Source organism: Phyllostomus discolor, chromosome 7 (genome assembly GCF_004126475.2).
Source record: "Phyllostomus discolor isolate MPI-MPIP mPhyDis1 chromosome 7, mPhyDis1.pri.v3, whole genome shotgun sequence".
Lineage (NCBI taxonomy): Eukaryota > Metazoa > Chordata > Mammalia > Chiroptera > Phyllostomidae > Phyllostomus > Phyllostomus discolor.
The window spans coordinates 133620343-133636004 of NC_040909.2; the positions used below are offsets into that span (position 1 = coordinate 133620343).

At 47.4% G+C, this 15662-nt stretch overlaps 1 protein-coding gene across 3 annotated transcripts in view; it reads left to right on the forward strand.

Annotated features, from left to right (window-relative positions):
• Positions 1-15662, forward strand: part of EFR3A (EFR3 homolog A) — a 65572-nt gene that overhangs the window by 41681 nt on the left and 8229 nt on the right. For 2 of the 3 annotated variants that reach the window (XM_028533868.2, XM_036031431.1), the window contains 7 exons: positions 1619-1791; positions 2211-2286; positions 2991-3152; positions 3762-3893; positions 4983-5050; positions 5965-6092; positions 11280-11371. In XM_028533868.2, the coding sequence (XP_028389669.1) occupies positions 1619-1791; positions 2211-2286; positions 2991-3152; positions 3762-3893; positions 4983-5050; positions 5965-6092; positions 11280-11371 (831 nt within the window). Of the gene's footprint in view, positions 1-1618; positions 1792-2210; positions 2287-2990; positions 3153-3761; positions 3894-4982; positions 5051-5964; positions 6093-7157; positions 7209-11279; positions 11372-15662 lie in introns of all 3 variants that reach the window. The other variant, XM_036031430.1, reaches the window with a different exon arrangement.

Sequence of the window (15662 nt, forward strand, 5' to 3'; positions counted from 1 at the left end):
ACTTTTATTTTATTTTACTATACTTTTATAGTAAAATAAAATAAAAGTTACCTTTCCTATTACCGTATTTGACATTTACAATGGTGAAACACACCAGGAAGTATTGCCGATTTAGAGATGAAGATGCCCGGGCCAGCAGTGGAGGAGGGTCACCGGGGTCACGGAGCTAAAGAATAGAACTTGGACTTGAAATGCAATGCTCTGTCTAAATATCATGTTATTCTTTCACATACTGACCAAATAATGGCTTGTTGTTTGGAAAATAACTCAGCTATAAGTAGCAGAGAAGGAAAAGCATCCCTCAGGTGTGAGGCCCTGTGCGTATTTCGCTATGAGCGTGTCCACCTTTGGTCCAGCCCCAGCCAGCACAGCGCCCAAGCTGAGCAGGGCTGCGCTCAGGGTGAGTCCTTTTCCAGTCAGCGCTTCCAGAGGGTATTCTCGGCGTCTCCTTAGACGGGACCCCAGTTCGTAAAAGAAATATTTCGTACCAAGGAGAAGTATGAAAATACGTGATTTTATATTTGATCCTGTGAATGGTGCCTGTGATAAGGAAATTTTAAATTCTGATATGGCCAGGTGTATCAGTTCCTCCCTGTGTGCTTCCATCTTTCTTATGTGTGTCCTGTTTAGGGCTCCGTGCCTCCTCTGATGATGTAAACACGTTTGTTTGTGTTTTCTTCCAAAAGTTTTTAAAATGTGGCTTTCTATATCTAGAACTTGGACCTGAAGATTATTTTTATATGTGGTATGAGACGTAGATGTAATTTTATTTTTTAGGTGGGTAGCAATTGTCCCACAAATTTCTTCACTCACCTGTAAGGTCACCTCCACCCTGTAATACACGTGCAATATAAGTGTTAGATGTTCCAAATATGCTTGCACATGTAAATGTAAATTGAAATTACCGACTGAAATTTCATCCGGTCCCAAGTGTTTTATTAAACAAATTCCCCGAGTCAGTCATCTTGATGGAGCCCCCTGCACCACCTCGTCAGCTGCGTGCAGGTCTGTGGGGTAGGGGTAGGATGGTTAACAGAAGGCAAGTACATGCTCTTGAAAAGCTTTAAATACAGCAATCACTCCGAAATGTCAAATTAAATACCTGAAAGTACAGCTTTCCAAACTGAAAATGGATTCCTATGAACCCAAACTGCTTAATTTAAAGTAAAAGAGTAGTTTACAGATTTAAATGAAACATTCTCAGCTTTTACTTGTACCACTTGCTGTGTAGTCCCCTTATGTCCGTTCTGTGCGAACTGCCTGTCCCATGTGTGCTTAACCCCGGCCCTCAGTTTTCCCGTGTAAAGTGGGGGTGCGCATGCGCCCACCTCGCGGGGACATGGCGAGGACACAGTTGATGCATGTGTAGTGCTAGATGTGTGGCTGGCACGTGGGAGATGTGACTTGTTACTAAGTTTACCTCTTTCCGGATGACGATTTGTAAACTCAGTAAAGTCCTCATCATCTTACAAAATTCTTTTTTGTTTTTTCTTCAAGCTCATGTCCATACTTGTTCTCCTTAGTTTGTGAGTATTATAAACAGTTTGAGAATTTGACCAAAGGAAGACTCATGCCAAAGATTTTTGTTTGTTTCTGTGACTTTGCTCCCTATGATCAGGTCACCTCTGGCTACAAAGCCAAGACGATTGTCACCGCGCTGCCTGGGTCCTTTCTGGACCCTCTGTTATCAGCATCCCTCATGGAAGACTACGAGCTGAGACAGTTGGTCTTGGAAGTGATGCACAATCTCATGGATCGCCATGACAACAGGGCGAAGCTTCGAGGGATCAGGTATTGCACCATCTTGAAACAGGCTTGATGATGATGTTTTTCAGTTTCGACATTCGTGTAGTTAAGTGTTGTGATTTGTAGGTTTTCTGAATCCAATTTAATTATTAATATAGTTTAAGACAGCAATGTTTGGAGGTCTTTTCAGAAATTTCAACTACTAGTGGTCTCTAGTTACATGAACTTTATGTCAGTTTTGTTTTAAACTTAGAAATGGCATTAGGAGTCAAGAGTACTTTAAGAAATTGTTAATTAAACTTGCTAATTCAGTGGTGTCATTACATAAGGGCTGAGGAACGTGCCCATTGAAATGAGTGTTATGCAGCTCAGACTCCTGAGTGTAACTATTGATTTGCCTGGTAAGACATGATATAATAACTAAATGTGCTATTGGTTAAAAATGATATATTGATTACCTCTAGAATAATACCTGATGTAGCTGACCTGAAGATCAAAAGAGAAAAAATTTGTAGGCAAGACACAAGTTTCATGAAAAAGGTAAGGCTGTCTCCTAAAAAATAACGCATGCTACCAGTTAAAGCCGTCTGAATTGTTAGGTGGTTTTATATCGCTCTAGGACCTTGAAATGAAGCTGCACTGTGTTAGCATAGCTACTTGGACTGGTTTGGTTCAGGGGAAACCTCTGTGCGATCCCTGGAAGTTTCCGCAACCTCTCCCCTGTGTACTGGCTGCAGGCCTCCCTCTGGGGGCTGCGTGCCGGTGTGTGGCAGAAACTACAGAGGCCCCTCCCGGCCGGGTCCTGTGTGGGTCCTAGCCGCCCACAGGCCAGAACGCCTGAGCACAGTGCCCTCCGCCACGTGTCCCCCACCATCGCCGGAACTGCCGGGACTTTGTCATCCCTTTGGATTGTTTCTCATGCCAGTCTGCAGTTTGCTCCCGTCTTTGCAAATTATCGCTAAAAACATTTTCATTGTTGACATGAGAGCCATTCCCTCCTTGCCGCTTTCATTGAAGGCTTCGTCTTCAACGCTACTGTCAGTTGGTGGGAGTGTGCTAGTGTTGTGCTAGTGTATGTGTAGACGTCAGTGATGGGAACACAGTTAGACCTTCTACTTACCGGTTTAAGTCTTCCTTCCATGGTAACCAGATAGCCACTTTGTGGGTGGTTGTATGCATGTGAAGTCTGCCTTTACTACCTTTTAAGCAAACTTACCTTTTTCCTCTGTCGCTCCCCTTTTCAGAACGGGCAGCAGCTGTACCGGCACATATATCTGGGCTGTAAAGAGGAAGACAATGTTCAGAAAAACTATGAGTTACTTTATACTTCTCTCGCCCTTATAACTATCGAACTGGCCAATGAAGAAGTGGTTATTGATCTCATTCGCTTAGCCATTGCTCTGCAGGTATGCTTTCGTAGCCCTTCGTCGAAGGACACATTCTGCTTCCGACGAAGTGGGCACCATCGTTAAAGCGCTGTTGCCTTTACCCAAGCACGTGCATTTTCAAAGGGGTGTGTCTATTTTAAATCTAAAACATTCACGAAAAGGATCATAGTCATTTATTTTTTTAACAAATGTCAAGTGAGCATTTGACTGTGTGTTAAACATTTTTCAAGGCCCCAGGAAAGTGGGGGACAGCACAGCCCCTGTGCTCATGCTTGGGGTTCAGTGGGGAGGTGGTCGCTAAGTCATATCCGTGTGTTGTTTGGTGGGGCCTTAGGTACTGTGTAGTTAAAGGGCAGTAGGTGAGAATCTGTCTAATATGTGCATGTCCGAGTGATATATTAACATATATATTTAACATATATGTACTTTTTTCCTTACAAAACGCTGTTTGAGAGATTTTACTCTCCTGTGAATGGGCAGTCATTTCCTTTCAGAGTTAGAAAAACAATTAACTTCTTGTAAGATGGCATTGCCTTGTTAGCACCCAGAGCACCCGCAGTCTCTCAGGGCAGGCGGCGGGGGCGCTGGCGGGGCCTGAGAGCCCGTGCTGTGCTCGCTCCGCCTCAGGACAGCGCGCTGGTCAACGAGGACGGCCTGCCCGTGTTCCACCGCTGCGGCATCATGGCACTGGTCGCCGCCTACCTCAACTTCGTGAGCCAGATGATCGCCGTGCCCGCCTTCTGCCAGCACGTGTCCAAGGTGAGGTGCCTAGGCGGTCCGGCCCGACCTTTGTACGAAACGCCTGATTCCCTTCCCGTGATGGTTAGTTGTAGTTTCCATATTTGTGTATCAGATGAAGATGATTCCATAAAAATATGCAGTGGCTAAATTGAAACTACAGTTAGAACTACAGGCAATTTTTATATTTTCCTTGATGCCTGTTGTGGTGGTAGAATTTTCTGTGTAGTGGTTGACTAGAATACTTGGTTTACCTCTAGACTACTTCGTGTGATTTCTTAGACAAGTTTTTTCTTTTAAACAGTTATGAATCTTAGTATCTAAATTTTCTTAAATTATACTATTTTTGTTGCTATTGTTCTAAACCAATGTACTTGAGCCACATCTCAAAAGTTGAATGATTAATGTGCCTGAGAGATTTGTTCTTTGTCATTGAACTATATTACTTTTTTTCAGCAGCAACGCATTAAATAGTTGCTCGCATGACTTAATAGCATTTTACAGAACCTCAGTTTATGGACCTGGAAGCGCATCTCTCAGTCCTGGCTAAAGTGTCGGACTTCGGGGCGTTTGGAGAAAGAGCGCTCGTCCGTGCACTAGACAGGCGTTTGGGTGAATGTGCAGTGCCCGCTGTAGGAGACAGAAGTACTGGGAGAGCGGGGTGCGCCCTGCGGGGGCTCACGGTTGAGCGGAGGGGCCCGACTGCCCCGCGCACTGAGCCCTCCCACACGGGCTGCAGCCCAAGCAAGGGGGTGGGGGCGCTGTGGCGAGGGCCTGACGCTTCCTGAAGGGGTTTCCAGAACAGTGGCCGCTGAGAAAGTGGGTTCTTTTCCCTGCGTGGCAGGTCTGACCAGATGCAACGTCCTGCTGTTTTCTACTACATGATCCCTGCACAATTTTGTTATCTGATGAATTTTGAAAATAATAAATGTAAAGCAAAATGAACTCTGGTTTGAGCTATAAATGTAGTTTAAATTCCAAAATAAAGTGATGGTATTTCTTATAAATCTTTACTTTTCATTCCTGCTTTTTCAGTTTTCCACATTTTCATGGCAAGCTCCTGAAAGTGAGGTTTTTGATTTTTCTGTTTTGTTTTTGGATATATTTCAGGTTATTGAAATTCGAACTATGGAAGCCCCTTACTTTCTGCCAGAGCACATTTTCAGAGATAAGTGCATGTACGTTACTTCCTTACACTTGAAGAAGGGGGCAGTCAGTGATGGTATAAAGGAATACACTGTTGTCAGAATAATTTTCTGGTGTTTTATAATAATCATGTTCTGTGTGTCTGTCATTTAATTCATCTCAGTTCTTTCTCGCTATGAAGTTCTTGTACATGATGAATGTAGGCTTAGGCGTACATAGATCAATCTTTGATACAAAATTTATTTTTTTAATATGGAGATATATCTCTTAAATATAGCATGTTCTCATATAAATGAACATTCCTTTAAGGGAATGTAATATCCTGTTCAAAACTTTCAGTAAGAGATAACAATACTCATAAAATTGTGGGAGAAAGAATGTATTAAGGAAAATTAATAATTTGTAACCTGCATTCTTTCTTGCTCTCCAAACCAAGAAAAAAAAAAAGAACAGTATGTTCTTCACACTTTGGGGCTGTAAAGTGGTTTGATATTGGAAGCCTCAGCGTGAGAGCAAACCAGGGCCTTTCAGAGGAAAAGGGAGGTTCCCGTGGTTGGGCCAGTGCTTTCTGCCACTTGGCTGGCTGACAGGTGTTTTCCATGAGCTGCCAGTGAACCGCAGTGTGGGCTTCTCCTCGCGGTAGGGTTTTGGTCAGCCCGACAGGGAAGGCTGGATGTGGTCCTCGTCGTCGTTTCTCCTGGGAACGCCTGCAGACCAGCGCGCTGGGACGGTGCTGGGGAAGCAGCCGCAGCCGCGGGGTGTCCCTGGGGAAGGACCGATCCCTGTGCTGTAAACAGCCGGACCGTCCTCTGCAGTACCCTGTCGTCACTGCCCACGGTTTATGTCCATCACACTGAGACCCTGACATCCGGTGTTTGCGTGTTGACTCGTTTTCGCTCCGTAGTTCACGTCACACTGACGGGCTCTTGTCTGGCCGACCCGACAGGCTCCCCAAATCGCTGGAGAAGCACGACAAGAGTCTGTACTTCCTCACCAACAAGATCGCGGAGTCCCTCGGGGGCAGCGGCTACAGCGTGGAGAGGCTGTCGGTGCCCTACGTGCCGCAGGTCACAGGTGAGGGGCCCGTGCGGGCTGGTCCCCGCGGTGGCCGGGTCACTGCCCCACGCCCCGTCCGCAGGGGACGGTGAGCATGTGCGTGCTTGCTACATGCACCACGGCCCTGTCAACTGCTGCCGGGGGGGGGGGGGGGGGGGGGGGGGGGGGCTTCCTTGTGTTTCCAAGTTTCCTCCCTGCAAACTGTTAGTGAGTCTCTACAGGCACGTGCAGGAGTGGGCGGAAGTGGGTTTGCAGTTGTGAGTACACGAAACAGTTCACACTCGGATTATTTATTAATTACTATACTATTTACTGCACTATCACCTACTTTTGCCCACCCTTGTGTATGATTGTGTCATGAACACATTGAGTCCTCAAGTGATTATGCTTATGATAAATAACATTACGCTTTAAACAGCGAAGGAAAGGGAGAGCCTTCCTCAGTAACCGGTGTTGCGTTTAACTTAAGGAAATGGGCGGAAATTGTTTAATCTGTTACTTGTGTTCATTGAGCTTAATGAATTAGGCAAACCTCTGTCACTTGAAAGAGAACAGATCATTTGCTGCACAAAGAAATTTTCAAACTTTTTAAGTGAAGAGTATGTTCCCCTCTGAGCACGCACTTCCTTTTACTCTTTCCGCTGGATGCAGCGATCCTCTTGCGTGCAAGGCAGCGCTGCACGGTGTCGTGCGTCCAGTTTCTGCTTGAGGAATTACAGTCAAACAGTCCTGTCTCCCACTTTCATGTCCACTTGGTGATGGTGTAAATATTAAATGTGATAGGACTAGGTCTTCCTTTGGGGACACCTTTGTCGTGTAAGAGAGCTGTTCGGTTTCGGTTAGGTGGCTCTATGGAATACTCATGCGGACCCAACATGCATACATTCATTACAGTGATGGTTGTTCATAATAGTGGGAGACGTTAATGAATTCTTTTGCATTTTATTTCCAGTTCTATACTGCCAAAGGTTTTATTCTTCAGGAATTCCATGGGGAAGTGAAAATGTTAAGAATGAAAACGTTAGTAGAACATTAGAGTATAAAAGACTTTTAAAATGTTTTATTCTTATCATTTGGATTTAGCTCTCTCTTCTTCAGGCAAAAAGCCTCGTAAGCCCAGGCACAAGTGCAAAGGTAAACCCAGGGTCACCTCGGCCTGCCCTGTCGTCACCCGTCCTGTAGGAAGTAGCTTAGTGAACTGTGCCTTTTAGAAAACGGAGCCAGTGCCTGCAGTGCCTGCGTGTCATGTGCTTGCAGGCTCGGTCGTTACGTTGCCCTGCCTTCCCCGTAGCTGTGGTCCGTCCCCACCGCGTCTTCCCTGTGCCCGACCCTTCGGCTCGTAACAGTTGTCGGTGAGCGCTCTGGGGCTTCTCTCCGACTGACCGGCGGTTGCCCTCCCCATGCCCTCCCACCCCCGGAAAGAGAGGTGTCCCCTCTTGTAACGCCTCTGCATCGCTGACTGGAAGAATCCCGAATAGTCCAGTCCTTAGTTATGTAACTGCAGAGAAGTCGCTCAGTCAGCACGAGACTTTTTCTGGTTTACAAAGACTTGGGTGGTTCGGAGCAGCCTGTGGTGCACGTGTCCTGCGTTCATGCAGAAACGGGCGGCGACACTTCACGGGCGGTCAGCCGGGCATTACGTTTTTCTTGCCTGCATAACCGCCAGGTATTCGTTTTGAAAACAAACAGATTTAAGAACATTATACCCAAAGAAAAAGGGAAACATATTTAGTTTGTTTCGTGCCGTGCGTATGGGTGGGTGGATGGTCGATAGATGGAGATACGGTGTAGATGCAGATGCAGATGCACAGAGACAGATGCACCGCCATCATCAAGAGAGCAGCTGCCTTTATTATGCACTCGCTGTATGCCAGGCACTGTGATGTGCACTTTGTGTTCACTTTCTCGTTTAACCTTGAAAATAGTGTAGTGAGGAGGGTAGCATTATCTTTGTTGACAAATGAGGATAGTGAGTATGAAATTAAATAATTTCATTATTACTTCTTATTCCATGATTTGTAGTTTGTTTTTACTCTGTAAATATGCGTCAATTCTAGATGGAATCCTGTGTTTTTCTGTAGGACCAAAAAAGCACACCGGTGTGAGCGGTAGCAGCATTAAACTATGACAGTTTGAATTTTGTGTAGATAGGTTACTTCTGAAACTCTGTTTGATTCCAGCTAGCTTTTTAATGAAATCTGAGTGGTATTGTAGCCCTAATTACATTTATGATTTATTATATACAGTTAAATCAATTTCTATATCTTAGTTTCAAATAGCCATAGACAGTTGGCTGAGAGAAATCGAGTATAGTTCAGCCCTACACGCGTCCTCAGACTGCTTTCTCTGTTAGCCATCTGAACGCGGCTGTGCGCATCACAGGCAGACGCACCAGGGGGCAGCACAGTGTCACTGGAGGAAGCTAGGGCCGCTCTAAAGATTGCTTCTGAAACCCGGGTGCCACTTAAAATCAGGAGAGCTGGGGAGTACGTTGCATATGGCAGATGTGGGAAGGAGGAGGGCGGGGTGGAAAAGGAAAGGACACAGGAAGTGGAGTCCAGGACCCTCCCAGCCCCACTGGGGGAGGGCAGCAAGGGTCTCCCCGGGCGTGCGCACACCAGATGCTGAGATGGGGACAGGGCGATCTCTGGGCCAGCGGGCAGGGCAGTCCCTGGGGCCGCAGTGCTGCGTCACTCCGCAGGCCTGCAGAGCTGCCGGGCACAGACGCCAGTGGCCCACGGGAACAGGGTCATCTCCCGTGAGCTCTGCTGTAGAGGCCCTCTGCTTGTGTAGGCGTGCCAGTGCCGATTGTCATGTGTCCTGGCTTTCCTGCGGGCACCTATGAGCAGGTGACTGTGTGAGTCAAAAAGAAGAAAACCCTAACATTTCGAGAATATAGTGTTAGGGTTTCCCATTAAAGTCTGTTGCCTTCCCTTTTACAAGTTTGATTTTTTTTTTATCTTTCTCCTTGATACTTCCCTTCTGTTCTCATTGGTCTTTGCCTCAGTGATCCTTTCCTGCCCCGAACCTCTCTTTTCCTTTTGCTCTCAGGCTTTAGCTTGACTCTTTCCTGCAGCCCCTCAGCCTGTGTGCACGAGCCTGGACGGTCTTGCAGGTGCCCTCTGTGAAGCAGGCCGTTTACTGCTCATTCTGAGTTCTGGTGGGACCTGGGAAGGGGGCCTTCCTGGGGCGTAAAGGCAGGTGGGCAGTGGTGCCCACACGCCATTTCGTAGCAGTTCCAGTGCTGTCGCTGTGCTTGCTGGTGTGCGTGAAAGCACGCGATCACCGAGGAAAAACAGGAAGAAGGCGGTGTCTTAGGTCGGCTCAGCAGTAGCCACGTGCGGTGGCGCAGTGGCCTGAAAACCACAGGGAAACAGCACGTGGCGGTGGTTTGTCTCCTGGAGCCTGTGTTAGTTCGGTGCCTCCAGCCTTCATGGAGCTGAGCCAGAGCGGCCCCTGGGTGACCGGGGCCCAGTGCGGTCAGTCACTGAGTTCTGCACAGCGGGGTGTGAGACGTTAACGCCTAGGTCCGGAGTCCAGTACATGGCTGGGGGGTGCTGGTGACCAAAGAAGGGAAGACTAGGTATAGCTGACAGTGCATTTTTGAGCCTAGTAGAAAGAAGAGAAGCAGAAATAGCTGGTGTGATAGTTCAGCTTTTTGAGAAAATGATGTATTCATTAAGCCTTGAAAGATATGAATCTCTATAGTTGGGAGGGCATAAAGAAGGACAGGTGACACAGGGTGTCCAGTGGGGGTTCGTGTCTGTAGGAAAGTGTGGCAGACAGATGTGGTGGAGCGTGTCAGAGGTTGGGGAGGAGGCACGCTCGACTCAGACACCAGAAAGTTACTGTATTTTGCCCTGTGTTTATTATACACACTCCCGTGTGTAATGAGCACCCGTGGTTTCGGCCCAAACTTTCAGGAAAAAAAATTTTTAATTTTTTCAATTTTTTATGTGTCTGTATTTAGATACCTGTGTTTTGTATTATAAAGGAATTTTAGCATTTATTTTTGAACATATTATGGTACAAGAAATTTATGTAACAAATAATTATAAAACACAAGAACGGTTATAAGGTATTTCGGGTACTACCCACGTATAATGCGCATCTTTATTTTTCTCTCAAAAATGTGGGCACAGAAGTGCACGTGATACATGACGAAATATGGGCCCGAGCGATCGAAGGCACTACTGGCGTGGATGAGCTCTGATGAGGGAGCCTGGGGTGCTCACTCAGCTCAGCAGGCAGTCCAGTTGGGGGGACCTTGTGGGGCAGTGGCATGGCCAGTGCTTTAAGAGGCTTGTAACGTGATGGTGGCACACAGGGACATTGCAGAAACGTCACCGGTTGGGATGGGCTAGGGTGGTGGTTCTCACCTGAGGGTGGCGTGTCCCCATCCCCTGGGGACACGTCAATCCTGGGGACACTTGTAGTTATCAGCACTGGGACAGGCCTGCGGGCATCTCAGGGGTAGAAGCCAGGGACGCTGCGGAGCCTCCTGCGGTGCACAGAACAGCTTCCTGCCACCGCCGTTACCCAGCCCGAGGCGCCTGTAGTGCCGGGGCGAGAAAGCTGCCTTGGTTGTGCTGGGGTAACAAGCAGTCGCAGGTTCTTAGTGCTTTAAAGCAGCAAAGATTTATTTGTGCTCGATCGAACCGTGCATATCTTCGTATCATCCGTATCTGGACTCCACGCTGATGGAGCAGCCATGCTCGGAGACTTCGCTCACATTTCGTTGGCCAGAACTAGTGCCCCTCCTAACCATAGGCAGGCCGGGAATTGCAGCCTTACTGCGTGTCCAGAAAAAGAGTAAACCACCAGTTCGATTGATAGCATTCCTTCCTACCGTGGAGCAGTAGGGAGACAGCATTCATGACTACCGTGGAGCAGTAGGGAGACAGCATTCATGCCTACCGTGGAGGGGAGGAGCAGGCAGCGGGAGAGAAACCGGTTTCTCTGTCCTCGCCGCCGCCTTCCCAGTTGGTCAGCACTGAAGTCGCAGTGCGTGCAGACCAGCATCAGGAAGACGGAGGAGTGCCCGGCTGCACAGCACAGTTTGTAAGTCTGAGGACACAGCGCTTTGTTTAGAAAGTGCAGGAATGACTGTCTTAATTTTCTGAAATTTTTTGAAACCTGAATTACGTAGTTTATAAATGACATAATTTCTAACTGGCTTATAATGGGGACACTTTTTTATTTTAGATGAAGATCGGCTGTCTAGGAGGAAAAGCATCGTGGACACAGTATCCATCCAAGTGGACATTTTACCCAGCAGCGCCCCGTCGGACGATGCGGTGAGTGCCCAGAGCTGGCGGGCGGGTGGCGGCGCCTCTCCGGGCGTCTTTCCGGAGAGAGAGGCCCGCGTGGAAGGGTTTCCCCCCGTGCCCCGGACAGGAGCAGATGCCACTCCACACTGTCCCCAGATCCCCGAGCTCTGTTGTTGGCAGGAGCTAATTGATTTGGCCTTGAATTTACTGGTAATTTACTTCAGTAAACTCATGTCGCTATCTGCAAAGGTACATAAATATAACGTGTTTTATGAATTATTATATTTTATGTTGTAATTTAGTTTAATAACAGGAACTGTAAGACAGAACCAAGTAAGGTTTTTTCCATAAGTGAGAAATTTCACATAAGGCCTGATAATTAAATTAGGGGATCTCTAGACTCTATTTTTAAAGATTTATGAAACATAAGTTACAAGAATAAATGGAATTAGACACTTCACATGAAGGCCGATGTGCACGACTTTTAGAAAGTTTCAAAATGTCACCTGTGAGGGAAATTTCGTACCATTTTAGGTAGTAACTGACAAAGCTAACGTAGGTGAAGCTGTCTCAATTGCCCGTGTACCCTTTGGGGACTGTGACTGACTTGCAACATCACAGACTTAATGCTCTCCTCCTGTTTCAATAGCGCCACAAGAGTACCCTCCTGAGTTGTAGGAAGAAAAAGCAGCCGGCCCCCTCTGGGACTTATTCCGCACAAACCACCAGAGAATTTTTTGACAGTCACGTAAAAGTGACGAAATGCCCGCCTGCCAAGTCAGCCTCCTCCCTGTGACTCACTCAGTGTTGGCCCTCCTCGGCACTGCTTTATTTCTCGGTGCTGCCTTATTTCTCGCTGGTGCAATACGAATAATTAAAAGACTGTCCGTCTAAGAAAAGGGGAAGGAAGTTGTCTGAATTCATGCTTTCTCGGCCTCCTCTCTCCTGCCCGTCCTAATCCCCGCTGGGGAATTCTTCTGTAGGAATTAAAACAGTCTGGGGGCCAGGGCGCCGCTGACCAGCTCCTGGGCTGACCGGCTCCTGGGCTGACTGGCTCCCCGTGCCGTGGAAGGGATCAGTGCTACTGGGAAAGGGTCGGCAGCGCATCGAGAGGCAGTTAGTGTTCATTGTGCAACTTAGTGTCCTGAGAGCTGTTGCAAGTTTCTCGCCAATGTAAGGCTCCAGAAAAATCATCTTCCCTAAAGTCACCCCTTCTAAGCCATTTTAATCTCTGTACTCCTTACTAGAAAGGAGGGGATCTTACTAGCTCTGTCTTTTAATGCTTTTTAACCTGGCGCAGTTACATTCAGAGGGAAGAAAGTCATCACTAAAGCCATAGTTTATACACTTTATCTTATCAAGAGTGCACTATAGTATGTTGACTGGTATTACTCCATTTTCCTTTTGGAACCATTTTCCTTTCTTTTAAAGATACATACAAAGCACTTCAAACTTGCTAACGGTTTATTTTGATAACATGAACTGAAGAGACATTTGCATAAAGATAGGGTAGGAGGAAGATTCCTGGAAATGAACTTTACATTAGAAGTCCACTAATACATGTGTTAGCTTGTTAAAGATCCTTTCTCTTTGCCATAAATCCAAAGTCAAATATGCCTCGCACTGAGCATTTGAAAAGTTAAGTAAACCATTTGCTGTAAGATTTCCTTAAGCACGCTGGCGTTTCAAACCCATTTACCATTATGGAATTTGATTTTGAATACTAGGAATGATTGCTCAAATGCCAGAAGACAAAATAAGTTGCCCCCTAGGCTAGGAAACAGATCAGCCGCACGGTGTGGACAGGAGGAGCGGGCGTCGGTCAGGCATTCACCAGCTGACGGTGTGCCAGAGCACCAGGCTGTGAATGCGTCCCTCCGCTCACAGTGAGCCAGGGAAGAAAAGTGCCCACTGAGAAGCATCGTTCTCATATTCGATCAGAATTAGTTGAAGTTTTGCATATATAACCCCAGTTAGTCTTCATATGTATCTGATACCTGCTTTTAGGGCGTATAACTAAAACACGAGGTCAGAGGACCGTTTAGATGGAGGTCAGAGCGACTGTGCTTTGTCTAGACACAGCTCACACTGTCACTGTAGTCTGATGAAAGGTACGTCAGCTTCAGCATCTGCGATTCAGCAAACCTTAGCTGGCTGTGACGCACCTAGTGAATCTTTTAAAGATTGCCATGTGTGCACCTTGATGCGTATGAACTTTTTCTGGAAATCTTTACAAATATCTCATACGTGATTAAGTCGAGACCATAAGTGGCTGAAAGGATCTTCCTCCTGGGACGAGAAGGTCAGCATGAGTGACCGAATGGCACACGGTGGGCGTGCCCTTTGACCCCTAGGGCCCTCTTTCAGCCTCATGGGCACGATTGCTGCACGTCAGGGAGGTTAGGGAAGGTTGAAATCACCACCCAGTTCTCCTCTGTAAAGGTGTAATGGTCCGTGCTTAGTTATTTGGGGGATGGATGGGAGGTGATGGAAGGTTATGCATGTTCAATTTTTCTTTGTGCAAAATTAAGCAACGGCTGGCTGGAAAGGATTGTTATTTGTGCTAGGACAAATAACCCATATTTTTATACCTACATATTCCTGCCTTTTTCCCAAATGCAAGTGAAGATACCTGCATGTGTGTTAACAAAACAATCATGCTAACATAAGTGAATGTTAGTCGGAACCTGCTGGGCTGGGTGGCCGATCAGTTATTACGGTACCAGTGGGGGGAGTGACGTCATAGCCGGTCTGACTGGGGACGATGAGCAGCAGGTTGCAGGCAGGCCCGGGGGGGCTGCACGGTCTGGGCTGGAGCTGCAGGTCGCAAGTGCGGCAGAGGCCAGAAAGAGGAAGGGGGCTGAAACCCCTCTGGAGGGGATGCCTTTGCACCGAGTTCCCGAAACTCCAGCACACCCAGCTAGAGTCAGCACAGATCCTCACTGAATAGACATTTTACTTTACTTTTGATTTTAGAGAGGGCAGGGAGGGAGATGAAAAATACCAGTGGGAGAGAGAAGCACCAGTTGGCTGCCTCCTGCATGCGCCTCAGGGGACCCAGCCTACAGCTGAGGCGTGTGCCCCGACCGGCAGTGGAACCAGTGACGTCTCGGTGTGCCCCACCAGCTGGGCCGCCCTGGCCAGCGTGGGACCGATGCTAGTGCAGTGGAGCACCATCTGAAATACGCAGCTTGCATTCAGCAGCTGCATTGTATAAAAAGTATTAATCATTAAACACTATCATAAAGCAATTTTTTAAAAATAGCTCCCACAAAAAGGGAATCCTGGGAAACAAGGTGGAAGACAAGTTACAGAAGGGCTTCTCCCCAGCCCCAGGGCTTCATCTGTCATTGGGAGGGAGTGGGGGAACACCGAGGTGCGGGGGGCGCCATTTCAGAGCTGTGCTTCTGTGAATGAACGGGAGAAGCGTGACTCCGTGGAGCTGGAAAGAGGAGACTGGGAGCGAGGGGCCGGCACGAGGGCCCAGAGCAGCCAGGCTACAGACGAGCAAGAGGGACAGGGGCAGGGGCGCCCTGTTCCGAAGGCAGAGTGGGTGGGACCAGCAAGCGACTGACTGGAAGCAGGCTAGAGAAAGGAGGCTGAAAAAAAAAAGGACAAGGACAGAATGACTCGGTTCTGATGCTCAGACTGAATCACAGTTCCCGGAGTTGAGGAGGACAAGAACAAACAGGGAAGAAGAGTTATTAGGTGGAGTACCTTAGCTTTTCACTTACCCAGACTGAACAGGTAATAAGTAAAAATCTCCAGGGTTCTCTCTCTGGCGCTGCGGTTGCTCCTCAAGAGTCTAGTGCTCTTCACCAGCTGTGAGAACAAAAGTACTTTTTGTTGTTGTTGTTTTTCACTGAGCCACTAGGTTGCTTCTGGGTACGAATGATTGACCAGCCAGAGCCTACTCTTGTATGTCTGCCCCAAATGTCTAGAACAAAGCCGCTGAAGATTTCCACTTTCAGTCTGACTTCAACTGGAATACGAACCCTCAGTGGAAACACTGAGGCAAGAGAACTGTCCGCTGCCGCTCGATTCCAGCCAGAGCCTCTGCATCACAGAGAAGCCAGGGTGCAAGGCGTGAAGCCTTTGGCTTTCACCAGTCTCGTGCTTAGACTTAGCAGAGCAGCTCGTGAGCTAAAATTAGGGATGACCAGAGCCCCAGGAGGTGCTGCTGTATCATTTCTTAATTTTTATTCAGAGATAATATAGTAGCTGGACATGTTATTTCTCCTGAAAATGTGCTGATGCCACAAAAAGTATTACCGACTATTTTTATTATTAAGCAGTGGATTTCACACCTTTTACATAT